Raw genomic sequence first — 21,186 nt, 5'->3', positions numbered from 1 at the left:
CACGTCTTTGCGCAGATCTTGGTGGAGCCACAACTCTGTAGGGACGGTAAAACTGGAGAGCTGTGGGGTGGGTGAGCTGCTGTGTTAACGGGCTCAGAAGGCTCCACGCCCCACCTTGGGGGGCAAATGTGCTCCTTCCCCCATTCAGATAAACGGGTTTCTTGTGTGCTTTGGGCTGGCAGACCAGCAGGGCTCCTGCATCCCTCACGGGGAGCTGCGGAAGGGTCGATGCCCTCTGGCTGGATCAGGTCCATGGTTCCAGGGGGGAACCTTCACCTCTGACTTGGGTTCGGGGAGGCTTTGGCTCACCTGTTCGCGGCACAGGGTGTTTCACCTTGAGCTGAGCCACCGGGGTCTTCGTGGGTAACCAACACAACCGGCTTTTGCAGCCTGTCCAGGGCTGTGTTGGTGGAAGTGCAGTCATGTAGTGTTGGAGGGTTAAAGCCTCGACTGGGAAGGGCTGGGGGTTCACAAGGGAAAGAGCTGGTGGGGACCGGGGGGGGCTTTATTGGAGGGGCCTTACAGTACAGACTCAGGGGTCAGACCCACCGCGGGATGGGTCAGGGGAGGGTGGAACTGAACCAGCACTTGTAAGAGCGGCAGATAAAGGGCTGTCATGGAGGTTAAACCCAGGAGGGTCCTGGGGGGGGGATAATCACATCTACAGAGTGATTCCTGCAGCGTCCTTCCCAGGGAGGAGGGAGCGGCGCCTCCGTGTGCAGTTGTCTGCTGTTCGCTGTTAATTGTGTTGAGATTAATGTATGTGCTTTAAAAAGTACACCTTTGGTTATTTAAATAAAGGCGACTCCTGGTGGTGTGTGGGAGCTGGGGAGAGGAGGGCTGCTCGCGGGAGGAAAGAGGGTGCTGCACCCTCAGCAGGTGGGTTTGGTGACTGAGGGGGAAGGGCAGGTCCTTGTCCATGTGTCCCAGGAAGACAAATCCCTATGGGACCTCTCGCAGTGGAGGAGGTGCCCGTGTTTGTTGGAGCCCATCTCAAAGCAAGGCTCTGGAGTGAGAAGCTTCCCAGCCAGTAACCACCCCACAGCCTCAGAGCGCAGCAAGAGGCTTTATTTTGGTATGACCCCATTGCCCCACACGGCTCCTGCGGCTCCATGCTAGGTGAGCAGGAAAGTGTCGTACCAGGTCGGTCACCTGTGCTCTGCTGTCCCAGTGTGTCCTTGGGCTTGAGCAAGCGGTGCCGAGAGGCAGGGAGGTGCATGTACCGTGGGCTGCGAGAGAGCAACTGTCCTAACAGCCGGCGTTCGCGCCAGGGTAAATGCGTGGGTTTGCCAGACCTCCGCCCCCCATCCAGGCACGCAGAGGACTGTCCCTCCTTGGCCTCAGCCTCTGGGCTCTGCTGAGGTTTGTTCCTGGCTGCTCCGTGCTAATGATGGAGTGTCGCAAGGGAAGGTTTTCTATTAAAGCAAGTAAAACCAGATTCTGCATCTTCAGGCCGAGGGAAAAGCTTCATCCTTATTCCCTCTATCACCACAGAGGACTGTGAGCAGGCAATTTCAGAGCAAGCTTTGCAGCTGCCGTGCTGAGAAGCAGCGAGGGATCAGTTGAGCTCCAGAGCTCGCAGACAGAAGCAGCAGAAGAGAGAGTGGCAGGGTTGGGCACTCATTACCCATTACCCAGCCAGCGCAGTACCTTCACACCGAGCAGTTGCCACGATGCCTGGCACAGGGCTGCCCCCTCTGCCACCAGGCCTTTTTTGGCCATAGTCCTCCAAACGCAGGACTTTTCCCCACTTTTATTGAGTGGGAACAGGTAGACGGGCAGCTGGGCCAGGGCTGTGCTCCCCAGGGCAGGCAGAACAGCTGTCCCCATGCCCCCTGCAGGATGGTGTCCCAGGGGAAGGGTAAGTGAGAGCCAGGCAAAGCTAAGCACCACACGGCCACACGTGCAGCCAGGCTCTCTGGCACAGCCAGACAGGCACTGACGGCACGAGGCAAGGTGTTTATTTTCTGCCTCTCCAGCAGGAAGGGGGTGAGATGCTGAGGGCTTGGAGTCCAGTTTGGAAGTAACTGTGTCGCTGTTGGTAAGGTGAGTTGGAAGAGGAAATGAAGAAGGTGCTGGTGGGAAAGTAGCCTTCTGCTCCCCTGTGCCTTCCTGTAGATGATGCGGCTTCATCCTCACCAGTAAGACCTACAGCTGCACTGTGTTTTCTCCAGTTATTTGAGGGTTCGCCTAGAGTTCATTCTTGCAGGAGCCTGTGAAGATGGAAAAAAACAACAATCCTGCCATGTCAGCCTGAGTTGGGCTTGTCTCATCCCCAAGGAAGATAAGGCTGACCTAAACGTCTGTGAGCGTCACCTACACTTGCTGCTTTCCCTTTGCTGAACATCTAGGCTGGCTCCCACCACACTTGGGAGCATCACTCTCTCCTTAGCGTGTCACAGGCCTCAACAGCCTTGCCTGGGTCTAGGAAGTCCCGTTCAAAGGGTCCTGTGCTGACCTGGGGGTAGTTCAGACTGAGAGGGGCTGAAATGGTTATGGCTTAAGGAAAGCCAACCTTGCTCCTTCACCTGTGGTTTAAGGAAGAGAAAATGATTTTTAGCCCTTACATCCCTACAGAGCAGATAATTGGAAGGTGCAGTTATATCTTAGTATTCCACTGTGAAATGCTTTGCAAGGCACAGAAAGTGGGTGGCTACTCAAGTGTCCGTGGGATGCTCTGCAAGTCCCAGTGCTTGCTGGAGTACGATAGGACAATCTTGTGTCCTCCAGGGACTTTCAAGACCATGAGAAGGACAAAACCAAGTTTTCTTGCCGGAATAGGTTTGGCAGAAGTTAACTGCAAGACTTAGGAGTCACCCCTTGGAATCAATCCATGTTACCGTGTGATACCGCCCACATTCCTCAATGCTGTCACTAATAATATGTACAGGGCAATACAAGGAAACTCGGTCTGCTGGAACACTGAGTCGCTCCAATGATTACCCCTGTCTGAGATGGTTTTTAAGTGTCTACTTGCAGCTACTTAGTCTTCAAACAAATTCTTTGAAGTCTTTTATGTCTAAGCCATTACTGCAAGCAGTGAACTGGGACTGGATATGCCCTGAAACACAGTTTGCCCTTAAGTCTTTCCAAGCACCCTCACCCCTCTGCCATAAGCACCAGGTTGCTGCTGCACACCAGCTTCTGAGCTGGCCCAGCCATCCCTACTTTCTGGACTTGTTTAACTGGAATTATTTAATGGGAAAACTAGCTGCAAAGAGTTGTCTATCAAAATAGTGCTCATATGGTTTGTGCTCTGCTCGAGTTGAGCTGCTGGGCTCCAGGGAGAGCGCTTGCGCGCTCCTCAGGGATCCAAGGGGATGCTGCCCCGCTCTGCTCAGGACACATCTCGCACGTGACAGCTCTTGTTCAGAGTTTGCTGCTTAGGAGACTCTCGTGGGTCCACTGATTGGCAAAGGACAGGTCTGTAGACTTCAAAAAGAAATGCCTACCACTTCCCAGGCTCGTAAATCTGTCAACTCCTGCACGCTCCCTAAACTTCCCTGATTTACTTTTTGGACTGTTAATTTCCCAAGAGTTGGGGTTGCTTTCCTAAGGACAAAGTTATAACAGTACAGGAAGGGAATGCAGCCAGCAAGGGAACCGATTGCAGGACATGACCCACTCCTCACAGTGGGCTCCCCCTGCTTCTGCCCCAGAGCCACATTTCCATGGGCCAATCTGAAGATTTTTGGCTGCTACAAGGGCAGTCGGATGGTGCAGCTGTAGAAACAGCTTTGAAATTAAGCTAATGGGCTGTTTGTGTTCATCTTTTATTAATTACAGGCTGCTGAGCTTGAGGGAGATAGAGATTAATAGTGGCATATGTGTTACTGATCTCGCTGGCCCACATCTGCTCACTGTGGCCAGGGTGGGTGGAGTGAAACACTTCAACCCTGCTTTTTTTCCAGGCACTTACACGTCTCCAGCCGCTCCTCGAGGAAGGAGATCTGCTCACTCAGGGAGTCGATTCTGTCCAGTTGCTGGAGGGAGTGGGACAGCCGGCTGATGGGGTCTGTGCCGACATCCTCTGGCGCAGATGGCATGAGGTTGTGGAAGGGGGCCAGCACCAACTGGAGTTTCTGCAGGGAGAAGGGGAGCTGTGAGCAAGATCCCCAGCCACGAGGAGCACCCAGCGGGATCTAGGACATCGCCTGCTGGGATGGACCTCACTGGGGCAGCACACGGGTCAGCTCACAGGGCTTTTGTTGCATTCAAAGGGCCACCGGGATGGAAGAGCTGCTGCGTGGGCGCTGCCTGCAGCGTGGAACACAGCTGGGATCACTGCAGCGTGAGGCTAGAGTGATGCTAAAAATAGAGCCAGGGCAGAGGGAAATCCTGGCTGTGCAAAGCCTGGGGTGGGAAGAGCGTGAGGGCAGGGCAGAGGCGTGTGCCAGTCTCACCTCCTCCAGCACTTCCACTCTGCTCTTCAGGTCTTGCATTTCTTCTTTCATTTCACTGGGGGGCCCTGAAAAGGTGACCAAGAAAAGGACAGTTAGTAAAAGCCCAAGGTGCAGTCGAAGGTGCTGGGGAAAACGCATCAATGTAGGCTTCAGGCCAAGCTCCACTGCTTTCCACTCTCCTCCCAGTGAGACCTCAGGGTCTGCCCTGCTGGGAGCAGCTCCTGGAACATCATATGGATCCATGCCTGCTGCAAACGCTGGCATCTAGTCCTGCTGCTAATGTGCACAAGCCTCTCCTTGCTGCTGGAGTACCTGCAACAAAGTGGGGGAGGTTTTCAGGCAGTGGGGTGATGCTTAAAGGACAAGACATCTGGCGAAGCCCAGCCTTCCGTGATTGTGTTGCACTCGAATTAGTCAGCACCTGGGTCTGCCTTATCCCACGATGGGCACAAAGGTTTGACCCTGCACAGTGGATAAAGGCAAGTGGCTTGCAGATGGTGCCCAGCTCTCCCAGGTGGTTCCCGTGTGATGCCCGTGCTGGCCACAGCGCATTATTACTCACGGTACGAGTTTGAAGTGTCACAGCGCGTACCAAAAGTAATAATGGGCCGTCACCAGCGGTGCCCGCCGCTCCTCATGGCTCCAGGCTTGCTCTGTGGGAAGGACGATGACAGGGGAGCAGCTGTCTCTCATCCACTGCATGCTGTGCATGGGTTCCGCCACCCTTGCAGATGGAGCAGTGGCTAGACTTGTGCATGAGGAGGAGGTTTGGTTGGTAGAGGGACTCCGGGGTCACCAGGAACGAAGGCGAGGGGTTCTGGCTGTCATCCCCTCTCCTGTCTCTTCCCACTCCTGCACCAGACACTCTGTGATGCTGCACCAAAAGCCCTGAGCAGCCAGGGCTGTCCTGCAAGGATGGCGAACACGTTACCTGCTCGGCTGAAGGTGTCTGGCTCGGGGACTGGCACCACGGGCTGGCAGGTCTTGTCGTCGGCAGCGAGGCTGAAGCCGTCCCAGCAGGTGCAGTGGTAGCTCCCGGCTGTGTTGGCGCAGAGCTGGCTGCACCCGTGGCTCGGGCTGGCGCACTCATCCACGTCTGAAACAACAGGCACAGGGTGAGTGAGGACATGGGGGGTGACGAGGTGCTTACAGGGACGAGGGGCATGGACGACTCAGCCCTGCGAGCAGGGGTCCTGATCCCTCCACCAGCACCAGGATGAGGGCAGAGCGGGCCCCCAGGCTGAGCTGGGGTGCTGCAGGGTGGAAGCATAAGACCCACCACTGCCTGGGACAGCCTCTCCACTTGCAGCCAGCTGCCGTAAACCTGGGCTAACCCTGAGGAGGATCTGGCCTCCTCCTCTCTCTCACAAAAGAGCTGGAAACAAAAGCTGTGGTCAGAAATGTCCCAGTTCTGGCCAGGCAGGCGCAGGCAGTGCTCGGCTCTCATCCTGGATTTACGGCCGGGGTTTTGGTTCCAGCCAGCCGTGGCGAGGAGCTATCAGCCTTTCAAGTGTGTACAAAACCCAGTAACCTCTCCTCACACGGGGGAGTTATTAAAGCTGTTCCCACAAAGCAAAATGAGCTGAACCGCTTCCCACGCCCAGGCAAATCTGTTTTAGGCAGTGGGAAAATCCTTTCCCTCTCCTGTGCTGGAGCTGTCAGCGATGTGCTCAGCCCTGCCTGGCCCAGCATGGGTCAATGCCACACGCTCCCCTTCTGCCTTGCAGGAGGGCAGAAAGCCGGGAAGACCACAGGAGAGGTTTGCACCACCCTGGTGTACACCACACTGCCTGATTTCCCTCTGGCCTGATGAGAAGCTTTGGGCTCCTCTCTTGCTGGAGAGGAGCTCGGTGCCTGCAGATCGCCAGGCTTCCTCTCCGCTCCCAGATATTTTTGGTTTACAGATTTAGACTCCGCAGCTAATGGGCGTCTTGGTTTACAGCAAGAGTTTACAAAGCCTGGGAGATGGGTCAGTACAAACACACGATCTCAGGCTGACCCCACGAGTGTAAGCTGCTCTGCAGAAGGCCCTTTGCCAGCTGCACAGAATACGCCCTCTGCTCACCCGGACCCAGCGCAGAGCGGCAGCGGAGAGAAAATGTGGATGCCAGGGCTCCACAAGGGCTGGGAGCACTGATGCAGCCAAAGGGAAATCAGAGCTCCTCTGGGAGCTGAGCTTCCAGTCCTTTCCTGGCCAGACCCTCAGGCATCGCTGCCCTGGAACACTGTGTGTCAGGGTGCGTGTATGTGTGCGAGTGGGGGTGACACACAGGTTCCCCTCTGCAGTCTGAGTAGCACCAGGCATGTGCCAAGGCTTGGTGAGGAGCCAAGGGGTTGGGCAGAGGACCTCCTGAGCCCCACGGCAGCCCTGCTGCTCCCCGCAGAAGCAGGACAGGCCAATGCAGGGAGCCCAGAAGGGAGCGTGGTGGTTGGTACCTGTCTGGCAGGCTCGCCCCGTCCAGCCGGGCGGGCAGGCGCATCTGCCGGCGAAGGTGCAGCTCCCACCGTTCTGGCACGGCTCCCAGCAGAGAGCTGTGGAACCAAACACAGTGTCACCAGGCAGCTCTGAGGGTCCTGAGCTCCCTCCCCTGCGTCCACGGGCATCTGCGGACACTCGGTGCACGCACACTCACCCACACCCCAGCACAAGCCCACGGGGTTGGGATGCTCTGCTCTGAGCGGTGGAGTTGACCTGACCAGGGTGGACGGGGCACAGGAGGGGTGGGAGGAACTGGACCTTGGTTTTGCAGCCTGGAAAGAGGCCAAGGCGTTTGAAACCAGCACAGATGGGAGGGAGGGGCCCTGGGAAGCCCTTGGTGCTGAGCTCATCTGGGGACAAACTGGCTGCTGATGTGTATTGTATTTGTTTTGTGCCGCACATCACGAGCGTCTCCTGAAAGCATTTCTCTTCCATTACAGCTGATTTATATGGAAAGGACTTACTCATTTTATTTATCCTCTGGTAACTATAAAGTTAATAAGCAATCCCAAAGGAAAAAGGCCCGTGAGGCAGCAGAGAAAGGCTGGGAATTAATCAGAAATTCAACTGCATTTGGTTCTGACACTGAAGATTTAAATGCTTTCCTACGGGGAGGATCTGCCTGACAGGCAAAGTGCTGGTAAACGAGAGAGCCGGCTGCCAGGGCTGCATCCAGGGATGTGAGGTACCTGGCCTGTGGGAACTGGGGGGGGAATGGGAAGCACTGGGGTGGCACAGTGGCCACTCACCTCTGTTGCAGCTGAGCGCGTGGCTGCTTGCTTTGCTCCAGCCAGGACAGCATGGCAGCACGGGCTGCGGCTGCTGCCTGTACGCCTGCCGGTAGGCAACCCTGTAGATGGTCCTGCAACACAAAGATGGGGCTGAGCTGGGTGACTACGAATCCACCCCAAGCCCCCCATCCCGCTCCCATGCCGCCGGGTGAGCCCCCCCTGTATCAGCAGCTCCCGCACTGGCAGCTGGGAGCCTCTTCCCCATGGATCAGGGCAGGATTCCCTGCTTCCACAGGGATGGCTGGGATGGATCCGGCTGCCTCTCGGGGATCACATCCATGGTCCAGGCAGCTGCCCTCACCTGTAGGTGCTGCAGAGGCGGTGGCCCTGGCAGCTGGTGAGGTAGGGCTGGTACACGGGCTGCACGTGGGACTCGGTGTAGGCAACCGCCCGGCTCTGCGGCGCGGAGGCACAGACTCTGCGGCTGCGGAGAGAGGAGCGAGTCAGACACCCACAAAACTCAACCCACGGCTTCTCCCTTCGGGGCTAAGGGGCTCCTCTGATTTACAGCGGACACAGCCTGACAGTCCCTCTCCGCAGAAGGCTATTGAAACGGCAGCGGCTAATTGCCCAAGTGACCCCAAAGGTTACTTCAAGCTGTTTCGGGGCAGCAACACAAAGCGTGAGCGCAGTGCCCTGCACAGGCTCTTCCTCCCCAGCCCTGCACGAAGGTGCTGATGCCTCCTCATACACTCAATCCCACACAGTCCCTCTGTCCCAGGAGAGTCGTCAGATTTAGGGGAGATTGACTGAAAGCATTTCTCCTTCAATTCATTGCCTCCCTTCACTGAAAACCTTTCCCTTTCTGGGTGGATTTTTCCTTTTGTGTTCCTGAAGCGAATGCTGCTGTGGTCACCAATAAATTAATGATTTTACAGGCAGGGTCAGGCTCACGTAAAAAACGTAGAGGCCAGAGGAGAGCCACGCTACGGTCTTCCTAAGATAACTGTGATCCAGTCAAAAACTTTGCCAAGATTACAAGCCAAAATGGTCTTGGTTAAAAATTCCTTTTTTCAACATTTTCCAGCTCAAGCAGGTCAGCCCCACTGAGGAACTCATCTACTCGTCTCAGCCTCCCAGCCCAATTAGAAACTAGAATAAAAAGCCTGGGAATTAGCATGGACATCAGATGGCTTCCATTAACTCCAGCAAACTCCTTTCAGCCTCACTGATTAATGCTATAGAAGAGGCCATTTTTTAAATGGTAATTGTTGGCTTTGCAAAATTTATAACAAAGCTATAGCATGCGAGCAAGGAATTCGGCCTGTGGTTTTAGCTGCAAGCAGAATGTGAGAGGTTTAATGCTAGAGGAGAGTATTTCGATGTAAAAACAAGCTTTGCAGAAAACGTGAGCTGGATCTGAGGGGCAGGTGTTGAGCTCGAAATCCTTTTGGCTGAGGAGGTGACAGGGGCACTGAGGTCTGGGCTTCCTCCGACCCGGTAGGAGCTGAGCTGCGCCTGCCCAGGCTCTGCTTGGATCCAGGGGAATGTGCCAGACCCATTCCCCAGAAAGGGAATTGCTGGAACTGACACTCCCCGGCTTGCAGGAGCATGGACCTCAGTCACAGCAGCATCGCAGGGAGCAGAGGGCACAGCAGGCAGCAACCTGCGAGGGCTTTCTGCGCCTGCATCCCTTGGACAGTGCATCCTCTCAAAGCTGGGAGGCTGTGCCCTCCTTTGATGGCTCGTTCGCATGGTTTGGTTGGCACGATAGTAAGATTGCATGCTTATTTTTGTGCAAAGTTGTGCTTGAAAGAGATGACAATAACTCACGAACAGCTCAGGGCCTGATTAGCTTTCGACTCTCCCAGCCAAGTGGCTTTGTGTACTGTACATGGAGCTAAACGGAGCCAGGGCATTTTCTCCAAGAGGCTTTTTTCTTCAGTCACAAAGCAAACAAACACCAGCAAAGGGCTGCTGAGCCCTGGCTGTCCCAGGAGGACTCGGCAGAGCCTTTTTACACCTCCTCAAGAGCCCGGCAAGCTGCCCGTGCACATGGAGGCATGAAAAGGATGCACCTCACCGTGACATATGCCATTGCACACCTGAGAGATGCAGACAAAAAGGGAACTTACCCTGTGCGGGCAAAGCCCCCCGTGCTGCTCACACTGAGGATGAAGAGGAATCCCGAGAGGAGGCAGCCGATGCGGAGCATGTCCTGTCCCTCCCGCAGCACCCTGGGCTGCGTGGCACGACCGAGTCTCACGCTTTGGTGGGAAGCACTGGCACCTACTGCATGTCTTGTCCTTCAGCGGTGAACCCTGCAATCGAGAGAAGAGTGGTGTGAACATGTGGCATTTGTCCCCAGGTGGTGACATCCAATGGAGCCATGGGGACAGGGCCAGACGCATGTGTACGGACCCTCCGAGGGCAGCACAAGGGGCTGGGGAAGGAGCACGCTTGATGCAGGGTAAGAGAAGACGCAAGGGACCTGTGTACCCCTTGCTTGGTGGGAGCTCCTGTAGGTTCAAACCCGCTTTGTCCCACTTGAGCTGCCGATGCATCCGGGATTTACCCCAGAGGAAGGGCACACAGGAGGTGCTTTGTGGTCCGGTTGCAGGGAGGGGACCTGTGTTGCGTGAAATGTGTTGCCAATTCCAGGCAGCGAGGGCAAAACAATGGCCTGTAATTTCTTAATCTATACAGCATTGTAAAGCTGTATTTTCCCACCACATAACACACTGAAATCTGATCTTCTTCTCTTTAAAATACAAGTTCTTGCCAGAGAAAAGCGCTGTGAGGGCCATGTGTACTGTCTGCAGTATTTACCAAGTCGCAAATAAAGAGGCTCCGATTTCCTAGCAGAGGACCAATATGAAACAAGGATGAAGAAGGTCAATAACGAGATCTAATTTAAACAGTATCTAATTTAAACAAAGCAGTTGGCCTCTGGATGGCAGCAGTTAAAGGAGGAAGAAGTAAAGAAACCCAGCTGAAATACATGCCAAGTAAAAAAGAATCACTCTTTCTGATTAAAACTTGAGAAAGGAGCGGCTTTGTGGGCAGGGAAGACAAACTGAAACATCCTGAAACTGCAAGTACGGTGAGCTGCAAATAAGCTTTCTAAAATCCAAGGCGATGCGGGATTGGGGATTGCAGGTTCATCCCCAAACTCCTTCAGGATGTTCCCAACTCTGAGCCAAGTTATTGGGGATAACCAGCACAACCATCCCAGCTCTACAAACCCTGCAGGCCTCAACACCCTTCTCCAAGGCACTCGGTATGGTATTTTCCTTCGTGCAGGTGAAGAAACCAAAGCATGGAGAGATGCAGACCCGCACCTGGAGATAAACCAGCTTAGAGCCTTCCTGTCCCTTAATATCAAACCTCTTGTGCGTGTTTACACGCAGTGACAGCGCTGAGCGAAGCAGACGGCTGAGCAGCCCCATCCCCTCCTCACCAGCCAGGGACTCACCTTGGTCCATGAGCAGAGGACACGAGACCGCCTGGCTGAGCGTTAGGGAGGTTTAGTGTCACATATAAAACACAACCGAGACCTCCCTCGGCCCCTGAATTCAGCAGTGCTGCAGGAGCTGAGGGTCTGGCTCCTGGATAGAGGGGGATAGCAGCACGTCCACCTTGCTCCTACAGCAGAATCCAAGGAGCCACATTCCAGCAGGGAAGCACAGACACAAAGGTCCATCTTAACCTCCATACAAGCCCAGCTTAGAGGATGTAAGGAGGATTTGGATGATATAAAGCCTGCAGTCCTGCATTCTCCTGCAAACACAGCGATAAATTCCATTTTCTAACTATTAATATACGGTTTCTCCACTATCAGGATGTCAAATCTTGGTTGACCTACAGGAAAGTTTTAAAACAATAGTGGAGAAACCTCCTTTCTCCGCAGTCCTGGAGTCATCCCAGGGACACCAGCGTACGGAGCCATCCCAACTCCCTACTGCTCAGCCAGCCGGCTTTTCCCAGGGCTGTGCTGGGACACATATTTCCCTCACAATCATAGATCCCCAGATTAGCGGTGCTTCTTCAGAAGCCTTTAAGTCAGACTCTGCCAACCATCTCCATCCTCCCACAGGATTCCCGTGACTGCTCTGGGAGCTTTCCCTGTGGGGAAGGCAAGAAATGCAGGGCATGAGCCTAAAATATAGACAGTTTGTTTTTTCACTTTGAAATGGAGTACCATTGCCATACCTCAGTGGTCAGAGGATCCCTTTGGGCAGTAGAATTATGGTTGCCTCATACCAGAAAAAGTTTCAAAAATGGAAAAATGGAGTAGTCTATACTTGTCTTTATTTTGAGTTTATGTAAATCTGACTCTTTAAAGCCACTGAAGATCCTCCAACCTGTTGCACTTCCTAGCCCAGCACTCCTCTTGTAAAGCAAAGCACGTAACAATGGAGCAGGGAGAGGGATACCACGGAGCGGGCTGCAGGGATACGGCGCTGCGCCGCAGGGCCATGGGTGTCACAGCAGAGCAGGCTGCAGGGATGCAGGGAGCACGGAGCGGGCTGCAGGGATAACACGGGGACCACAGAAGGGGATGCAGGAATCACAAAGTGGGGTGCAGGAACGTGGTTATCACAGGGCAGTCTGCAGGAATACAGGTGTCACAGAATGGGGTGCAGGGACAGGGGTGTCATAGAGCAGACTGCAGGGATGTGGGAATCATGGAGTGGGGTGCAGGGTCAGGGGTACCACAGAGGGGGCTGCAGGGATACCATGGAGTGCAGTACAGGGATACGGGTACCGTGGAGCAGGGTGCAAGGACATGGGTGTCACACAGTAGGACGCAGGGATGTGGGTACCATGGAGCGGGCTGCAAGGATGTGGGCACAGCGGAGCAGGGAAAAGGGCATGGCTTATCAGGGTGCAGGGACACAGGTATCACAGAGCAGGGCACAGGGATGTAGGTATCATGGAGCAGGGACACAGGGATGCGGGTAGCACAGAGCAGGGCACAGGGATGCAGGTAGCGCAGGGCAGGGTGCAGGGACATGAATATCACAAAGTGGGGTGCAGGGATGCGGGTAGCTTGGGGTGGGCTGAGGGGACACAGGTATCACAGAGCAGGGGCGCAGGGATGCGGGTACCACGGAGCAGGGCACAGGGATGCAGGTAGCGCAGGGCAGGGTGCAGGGACACGAATATCACAAAGTGGGGTGCAGGGATGCGGGTACCTCAGAGCAGGGCACAGAGGGATGCAGGTAGCGCAGGGCAGGAACACGAATATCACAAAGTGGGGCGCAGGGATGCGGGTACCACGGAGCAGGGCACAGGGATGCGGGAACCGCAGGGCAGGGTGCAGGGACACGAATATCACGAAGTGGGGTGCAGGGATGTGGGTAGCGCGGGGTGGGCTGCGGGGACACAGGTATCACAGAGCGGGGGTGCAGAGACGTGGGTACCACGGAGCGGGGCCACGGGGATCGCGACGCGGGGATGCTCCCCCCGGGCCGAGCCCCCTCCACCCGCAGCCGCAGCCCCGGGGGCGCCTCCCCAGCCCCGCGGTCCCCCTTCCCCGCCGGAGGATGCGGCGGTGCCCCCCGCGCCCCGCACTCACCGGTGGCCGCGCCGCAGCCGCACATTTCCCTCCCCCGACCCGATGAGCTCCCGGAGGCGAGGAGAGACGAGGCCGCCGCCCGCCCCCGCCCCGCCGTGCCGGCCCCGGGGAAGGGGCAGCATCCCGGGAAAGAGCGTCCGGGGGGACAGGCGGGGACACGGCGGGACCCCCAGAGAAACCTCGTCCTGGGGACGGGGGGGGGGGGGACGACACATGCAGGGACAGGGCAGGACCCCCAGAGAATCTTCATCCTCAGGTGACACACAGGGAAGAGGCAGGACCCCCGGATAACCCTCATTCTGGGGGGACACGCAGGGACAGGGCAGGACCCCCAGAGAAGCCTCATTCTGGGGGGACACGCAGGGACAGGGCAGGACCCCCTGGAAAAGCCCAGCCTAGGATGGGGGAACATGCAGGGACAGGGCAGAATCCCCCCAGAGAAGCCCCAGAGAAGGGCTGGAGGGGCACACAGGGGCAGAACAGAACCCCCAGAGAAGCCCAGCCCGGGGTGGGGGTCACGCCGGTATTGCACCCCATGTGTTGTCACTGCCACGCTGACCCCGATGGAGCCGGGACAGCAGGGGATCCCTGCCCTGGCAGTGACCTGGGGGCTTACCTGCAGGCTGCCTACGGCAGGCTGAGCCTCGCAGCCCCACCAGCCTGCTCCTGAACACCCCACGCTACGAGGACACGAGATCCCTGACCCACCCAGGTGGGATTTATGGCAAGAGCAGGAGATCCCAGAACAACCCTTAAGTCCCAGGTGAAATCATTCAATGCCACCGCAGTGCCCAGGGCAAATGTATGTCTCATCACTAAAGAGTACTTTAACTGGTTCTGCACTCACCAAGAGGACACAACATTCTAAGAGGTGACATCAGCTTTCCCTGGGTTAGAGACTCAACACACCGTGCTGGTCCATAGCCTCCCGCCGTGCCCCGTTAGCCCCGCTGAGCTCATTACATCAGCAAAGTCCTCCAGAAGCAGGCGGTGAATTGTCAGGACAGGGAGGCTGCTTTCCAGCGAGCCCTAAAGGATTCTTGAAGGATTCCTTGGATGCCTCTGCAGCCACAGAGATGCGTGAGGATTGACCAGGAGAGACCCAAACCCCCATGGGGCACAGCTCCACCAGTTGCCAACACCTGGGCAGACCAGGCAGGCTGATCCCCAGCTGCCTGCAGGCTCCTCGTCTTAAATGCCTGATGATTTACCAAAGAATATTCCGTGGTTTGGTTTGAGCCAAACTGCCACTTGTTTTGTCTACATTTTTCCCTGGGAAATTAGGGCACAGATGCTTATTGTTTTTTCGAACGACTTAGGCGGCTGCCCATGCACAGAACCAGCCTTAAAGATAGCAGAGGTCTGATGTGCAAATGAATGGCAGGATACAACCCCCTGGGAATATTTGTTCCCATCAAGATTTGCCTTTTTTTTTTTTTTTTGAAAGCATGTTGGCATTTAAAGGAAATATTTACCAGTTAAACAATAATGGCTCCAAAAGAGCAATTGAGATCACTGGCCCGTCCCCTGTTTTCCTCATGGATACGCTGAGGCTGCTGATTGAACCAGAGCTGTCTCAGGTGGTGCTGTGCCCTCCAGGGAAGGTGTGGGGCTCTCAGGTGGACCGGTGTGAAAGGAGCATGAGCTGCTTTGGTGAAATCCTCAAAGGGGAAGGGAGCAGAGCAGAGGGGAATTGGCTTTGGGATGTGCTGGTGGAGGCAGTACTCTGTTGCTGGGGAGGACGGAGTGTGCTGGAGATGAGATCCCACCCAGCAGCAAGGCAAAGGCTATCAGATGCTGGTGGAAACGCAGCTCCATGTTATACAGCATCTCACATGGCACAAACAGGTTTGCTCACTCTGTCTGGATCCAGCCTATGTCTGGGGAAGGATTTCAGCTCACTTAATCTCATAAGCACGAAGAACAGGCAACTTTTCCCAAAGGACCTGAAGGGACAGTAATTATCTCATTATGCAGAGAGTGTTATTGTTTATTCTGGTGTATGAGGGAGATGAACAGAGCCTGATACTCAACTCGTCTAATAATTGCAAAATGCATTTGGAAGCCAGTGGAGAGCGGCTCCATCTGACCATAATGAAAGCACAGGATCTAATTTCACGGCCGAGACACTCACCTTATCCGTGGTGCTCCATCATTTGTGCTGGGCAGAGATCCTTCCCTTATGGAGCATCTTTGTTTCTTACTGCTAGAACAGAAAGAGCCCCCTGTTACACTCGCCTTGTCACGCAGGCAGAGACCAGTGATGCAGCCCTTGCCCATGATGGACCCCTTGTGGCACTCCCTGGATGCTCCCAAAGGTCTTTGAGGAGTATGGTGGAGGATGAAGGCAGGGTGATGGCCGCAGAGAGCCTGTCTCTGAGTTCACACCACAAGGCTCGCTGGCGTGCCAGAAAGGCATGGACACCCTGACACCAGTGGTAAGGCATGAGGAGCGCCATCCCTCCCCTCCTGTGCAGTGCAGACCGGGCAGTGGCTGGTTTAGGAGCATCCTGTGGATCCTGGTCCTCTCCGCGAGCTTGCAGTGGGTGTCACGCTGCGGTGATACCGCTGCAAAGGCCAGGCAGACCCACTGTGCCTTTGTACCCCTTGGGGTGGAGCAGGCAGGGCTACGAACAAGGACTGAGCAGACCAGAAGCCCTGGCTCCACCTAACACAGCTCTGGGGCTTTGCTGAACACCGAGCTATCCCTTCCAGCAGACTCCCTGGGGCCAAGGGTGGGATTTCCCAAGAAGCCAGGAGAATGGGGTGCCCCGTCCCTGCTAACGTTCACCAGGGTGTACCCAAGTTCCCTTACTCTCATTTGTGATCCCATCCGCTCTACCCTAACACCACATTTTGCTATCTTCAGTACTTGCACAGGCACATTTAAGGACGAGGACCCCCAAATGCCTGGGAAACCTTTGCATGAGTCCCCGGGAACCCAAGTATAAATTTGACGGTGAGAAAGGGATTGGACTCGTTGACCCCCAATGTCCCTCATGGCCCTCAGCTTACAGCTCCTTGAGGAACAACATCTCCCAGACTAAGCACACCGACATTCGAGGTCTCACTTAGAGCCTTCTCAGCCATTAGACAATTATTTCCTAAGTGCACTGCAGCATTTCAGTTATTTTAACTGCAAAATGTTTGCTTCTCAATTCCATTTACTGGGTCAAATCTTTGCTCAAGCAAATGTCCATGTCAGCTGCTTAAGAACTACATACAGCCCATTAAAAGAGCATTTAATCCCCTGCTCTTAGGGAGGTTTCAGTGTCTTATATGCTAATATCCATTATGCTGGGAGGAAATCCCCCAGGACACAACCTGGCAAAGTTCCTTTGGAAGCACAAGAGTGATGCCAGTTCAGAGTGGGGGAAGATCAGATCTGTTGGCTCTGTCAGTATCGCTGTGATGAGCTTCTGACAAAGGCAGTAAGAGATTTTGGATCTCGACTGCAAGACTTTCTGAATTTGAAGTCCTCTCCGGACCAGTGTTTTACATATTTCCTCCAAAGCTTTCTCCCTTGCACACTAGAAGCGTACTCCCACGACATCTAATATTAATGCTTGTCTCCGAGCCAAGAATGAAATGTTTCTGCCCAGCCTCCCTCTTAGATTTAACAATGTTGAAATCTCCTTGTCTCCTACTGGTTTTACCACCAGTGTGAGCCACGAGGCTGAGCGCTGGCTCACAGCAGGTCTCTAGGCTGGCTGCGAAGGGGAGATTTTCACCCACCTCCCTTTTTCCTAGAGCCCACCCCACAGACCAGCTGAGCCTCAGCCAGCTCCAACATCACCCTGAGAGCATCTGCGGTGGATTGAGGGCTGGAGGTGTGGGCTTCCTGCTGGTCCCCTGTGTGCCGGGTGAGCTCGGAGGGTGTGAGGGTGTCTGGGGCTGGGGTGGGGAGACTCAGCTTTGCCTCGTCTCTGTAGGCGTGAGAAAGGAATGATTAACAGAGGAGACTTAATAGAAGACCAGCACCGAGGTCCCACATCAGGATATATCTCTTAGAGAAGAGTGCTTACCACCGATGGCAGTAAACAGGACTTGCCCAAGCACACGAGTGCTCCCCCAAAGTGGGGACAGAGATGCCGAAGTGGCAGGTGGAGATAGATGGGGAGACAGGGCAGAAGAGTGACACGCATAGAGATGCAAAGCTTTTCAGCTCCTACAAGCCATGGCTGACCCCATACCTGCAGCACACAATGGGCTCTCGCTGGCCTCCGCGGGGCCCTGGCGCAGAGCTGGAAGAACTCGCTAAAGAAATCAAAAATTTTTGGTGCTTCTGAAAAAAAAGGCGGAATGGCTTTTCCTTGTTTAGGACAAATTTTTTTTGCTCAGGCTTTTTCTAAGGTTGTTTGTAAACTTTGGAGCAGCCCCTGTTCTGCAGGACCCTAAGGAAAACGGCCTCCCACCACTCTGTCTTGTCCCATATTGTTCTCATTTGCATCAGCTGCAGACCAGTTATCTCAGTGGAAATGTAGAGGAGTCCACTGATGTCAGCAGGATCAAAGCAGGTCAGAGCAAGAAAACTGCTTGGCCCATAGCTCTTGGTCTGCCGTCACCAGCTGCCCAGTGCTATGCAATTATGACCCAGATCTGATTCCCACAAAGTGATTTTCTTTTGCCTGACTAAGGACTTTGCAGGCATTAAGGGGCTCAGGACCAGTTTGGTGTAACTTAATGTGACCACAGGGACACGGAGCAGCCTGGCTGTAGCTGTGCAAAAACAAACGCAGGAGCAGGTCAACATCCTGTAGCCAGGTTTATTTGTTCTTTACGTGCACACAGATGAGTTCTTATTTATATTTAGAGAAGCAGGTAATGGTTGCTGCGTAAAAACTGGGAAGTGATTCATCTCACCCAGGAATAAACTGAATTTTGCAGCTTTCTGTGAAATTTCCCTGGCAAAAAGTGGCATTGGTCAGTGGGGAATGGTCCCCTGCCTCACCATTCCCATCTGTGTTTTCCCAGTGAATCACTTCCCAAGGAGCGCGGTGGGAATAGCTGTGAGTTGCATGCGTGGCCCTTCATCCCGGTCATCCCAATGAGCAGCTTCACGAGAAGGCATGCCCAACAAGACTGATTTTTTTGCTCTGATTTTTGTTCTACATCAGGACAAAGTCTCCAATTGCAGAAACCCACACTAAGCAGAGCTCCTCTCGGCAGTCCCCTTGGCTATGGGCAGGACGGGAATCCCAAGCGTTAACTTTGGAGGAGAGGATGGAGAGTGAAAGGACATTTCTGATCACCCTCTTCTGTTTGCAGAGAGCCTTTTCTTTCTCTGTCTGGTCTGAAACCTCAAGTAAAATCTTCCCTGGTGTTTCCCCGTGCCCTTCTGCTGCTGATGTGACTGAGTCAGGTTCGTTTACTCTAATTTGTTGCAGTTTGTAAATCTGTCTCCCCAGAGCCAGCCCCATCTGCAGTGATAGAGTCTGGGAAATGGCTCAAAGGAGCCTGCAGCCCAGATTCAATTTCTCTTCCTTACCTCTAGGGAAAGTTGTGCAGAGCTGGTGCTTTAACAGCATAGAAAAGGACTAACTCAATCGGCAGAATGAACGCCTGATCACAGGGAATGACATTCAAAATCTGCCAGGGCACACTCGGTGTTTTCTGCCGCTGCCCAGAGGAGAGGTGGATTTTAAAGGAGGCTCAGGGTTCAGCCTCTGCATCTGGGCTTGTGTCTCACACAGCTGCCCAAGCAGTGGCAGAGCTTCCTAATCCGCTTTTAAATTAGTTTTATCGCTGACAAAGCCTTGTTATTTTGTCTTATGTTTGATTCTCTGCCCAGTGAATTGATTCCATGAATTTTAGACCCTGGGAAAAAAGTATGCTTGGTTATTTCTAGGGAGAGCCACTCACTGGCACGGTCCTGCTCCTTATTCTCGCACAGGCAGCAGTGCCTGGGTATCCCAGCTGCTCCTACCCGCAGCCAGCCTTTCACCCCCAAATTCCACAGGTGCGTCACCAAAAGCCTCCTGCCTGCACTGGGTAACGCCACAGAGATTAGGATGGCAGGACCCACAGCTCTGCGGGGCGCTGAAAATAGGCAGCAAGCAAATCACCCTGTTCCACGCTTATAAATTTGGGAGGCTTTGCTGAGCTCCTGGCACGCAAACACCAGCACGCTCCAGGTTCGGGGTTAGGCAATACAAGCCTGAGGTCTGCGTGAAAGCAGGGATGATCTCTGCTCACAGCCCCATCCAGCCCCTAACTCTGGCGCGGTGCAACCTGGAATCAGCAGCGCAGCATCACGGCTCAGCATCCCGCTGCATCACTGCGTGCTGCACACGCAGGAGCGAGAGCAGAGAGGGGGAGTGCAGGCAGAAGGATGAACAATGGAGCGATGTATCAGGTGTTCAGAGGGCAGGCAGGTGGAAAAAGTGAAGGAGTTATGGAAAGAAAGGGGATTTGCTAAAAATTTCCAGCTATCTCACAGATATTTGTGCGCTTGCAGCCTTCTGCTACATGCACAGTAGGTAAAATCTACCCTCTGAGTTCACCACCCCTGGAAACCGGCCTGAGTGCCAGTGGGGTGAATTAAAAGCAAGAGAGCTACAGGTTGGACTCCGCTCCGAGCAAACCAGCGCTGGAGATGCTCCTTGGCTCAGCACACATGTGGCTGACAGCAGAGCCAGCCTCGCTGGGGGCAGATGAAGGATGCTTTAAAAAATCCTTTTACTCCAGCAGCCCTTTGTGTTGAAGCAGCACTGAGGCATCATCTCTGCCTGAGCAAAGGCAAAAACCCACCCAGAGCCCATGAGGTCTGACACGACGAGGACACACTGCCCCAGCACTAGCTCCCCATCCCATCCCATCCCATCCCATCCCATCCCATCCCATCCCATCCCATCCCATCCCATCCCATCCCTTCCCATGCACTCCATCCCCACTGCGGTGATGGCCATGGCCCATACGGTACCTGTGGCGCCCCGCTGTCTCCCGTCGCGCCGGCAGCAGCCCCACGGCTGTGCTCCCCGATGGCTCCCAGCAGCCATCCCCGTGCAGCCACCCCGGCTTTGGTGAGTCGGTGCGCCCACCTCGCACCCCCGGCATGTCCGGCCACCGGCCGAGCAGAGGCAGGAGGTGCCTGCAGAGGTGGAAGGGTGGCTTTTTATGCTTTTCTTCCTGTATAAATCAGGCCGGGGATGGACAATCCCAGACAGGACTTCCTGTGTGTGTTGTGCACTGATAACGGGCGCTGTGAAGAGAAAAAACACGGCCGCCCCGTGCCCAAAGGGGGAGAAGGGGCCACGGGGCGGCACCCCCACACCATACCCCCTGGGGACAGCCGAGGGATGCTGAAATGGAGACAAGGCAGCCGTGCATCCCTGGGGACACAAGGACAAAGGGAGAGACACCCGCTGGGCTCCCTGCCTGCACCTCACACCAGGACTAAGACGGATGCTGCCCCCCGTCCACCTGCCTCACTCACACGGGGCACATTTTGGCAGCCTTCACCACAGCCACCCCTAATTCCCCCTTCGATGGGGGGACAGAGGGGACTGCCACCGTGCCAGGGTCTCCCTCTCAGCCCGTGCCAAGCATAGCGAGGCTGGAGGACAACTTCTCGAGCACATCTTCTCAAGGCTATCTTGATGTGTAGCTCGTTCTGGGGTATTTGAATCTGGAGTATTTGTGACTCCCTGAAATCTGGGTGGCAATGCAGTGGTCAGGTTGTTGGGTGGCTTTTCCCTCTGTCACACTGTCTCTGAGTCGGGAAAGAGCGAGGTACAGCTGGACATCACCCGGCAAAGATGGGCAGTGAAGAGGGGGTTGGAATAACTGCCCTAGTGCCCTAATTTTCAAGGCATTCTGGTCCAAGGCTGATTATATTTTCAAATAAAATAGATCTCTACCTATGACCTTGGTTCTGGGTGGTTGAAAGAGCAATAGTACACCTTTTAATTGGAATTTGAAACTTTGATCCAGACTCTACACTAGGAAATGAGATGTTCTGGAACATGAGGGCTGTGGAGGTGGTAATTATTT

The 21,186-nt window shown here is 54.7% G+C and overlaps 1 protein-coding gene across 6 annotated transcripts; it reads right to left on the bottom strand.

The window, feature by feature from the left end:
• Positions 1–51: 51 nt before the first annotated feature.
• Positions 52–20,271, bottom strand: EGFL7 (EGF like domain multiple 7). Of its 6 annotated transcripts, none has more exons than XM_054083939.1 (10): positions 20,117–20,269; positions 15,329–15,400; positions 9,749–9,934; positions 7,975–8,097; positions 7,632–7,744; positions 6,840–6,935; positions 5,335–5,499; positions 4,404–4,468; positions 3,920–4,082; positions 52–2,213 (listed from the first exon to the last, which is right to left on the bottom strand). In XM_054083939.1, the coding sequence occupies exons 3-10, from the start codon at positions 9,826–9,828 to the stop codon at positions 2,191–2,193; spliced, it is 828 nt and encodes a 275-aa protein (XP_053939914.1). In that variant the 5' UTR covers positions 9,829–9,934; positions 15,329–15,400; positions 20,117–20,269; the 3' UTR covers positions 52–2,190. The 6 variants fall into 6 exon arrangements, 5 of the variants coding, with proteins under 5 accessions (XP_053939914.1, XP_053939915.1, XP_053939917.1 ...); XM_054083940.1 differs by having other exon boundaries at positions 15,329–15,397; positions 20,117–20,265; XR_008452978.1 differs by lacking the exon at positions 52–2,213 and adding an exon at positions 4,199–4,308 and having other exon boundaries at positions 3,943–4,082; positions 20,117–20,271.
• Between the last annotated feature and the right edge of the window lie 915 nt (positions 20,272–21,186).

This window comes from Cuculus canorus, chromosome 19 (genome assembly GCF_017976375.1).
Source record: "Cuculus canorus isolate bCucCan1 chromosome 19, bCucCan1.pri, whole genome shotgun sequence".
Lineage (NCBI taxonomy): Eukaryota > Metazoa > Chordata > Aves > Cuculiformes > Cuculidae > Cuculus > Cuculus canorus.
This window is presented reverse-complemented; position numbering and strand designations above follow the sequence as displayed.

Bases quoted from the DNA above. Each gene is read 5' to 3' on its own strand.
- EGFL7 (XM_054083939.1), bottom strand. From the start codon at position 9,828: ATGCTCCGCATCGGCTGCCTCCTCTCGGGATTCCTCTTCATCCTCAGT. The intron at 6,936-7,631 runs GTGAGTGGCCAC...TTGGTTCCACAG, and splicing joins CGCGCTCAGCTGCAACAGAG to CTCTCTGCTGGGAGCCGTGC. The intron at 4,469-5,334 runs GTAACGTGTTCG...TCACCTTTTCAG, and splicing joins AGACACCTTCAGCCGAGCAG to GGCCCCCCAGTGAAATGAAA.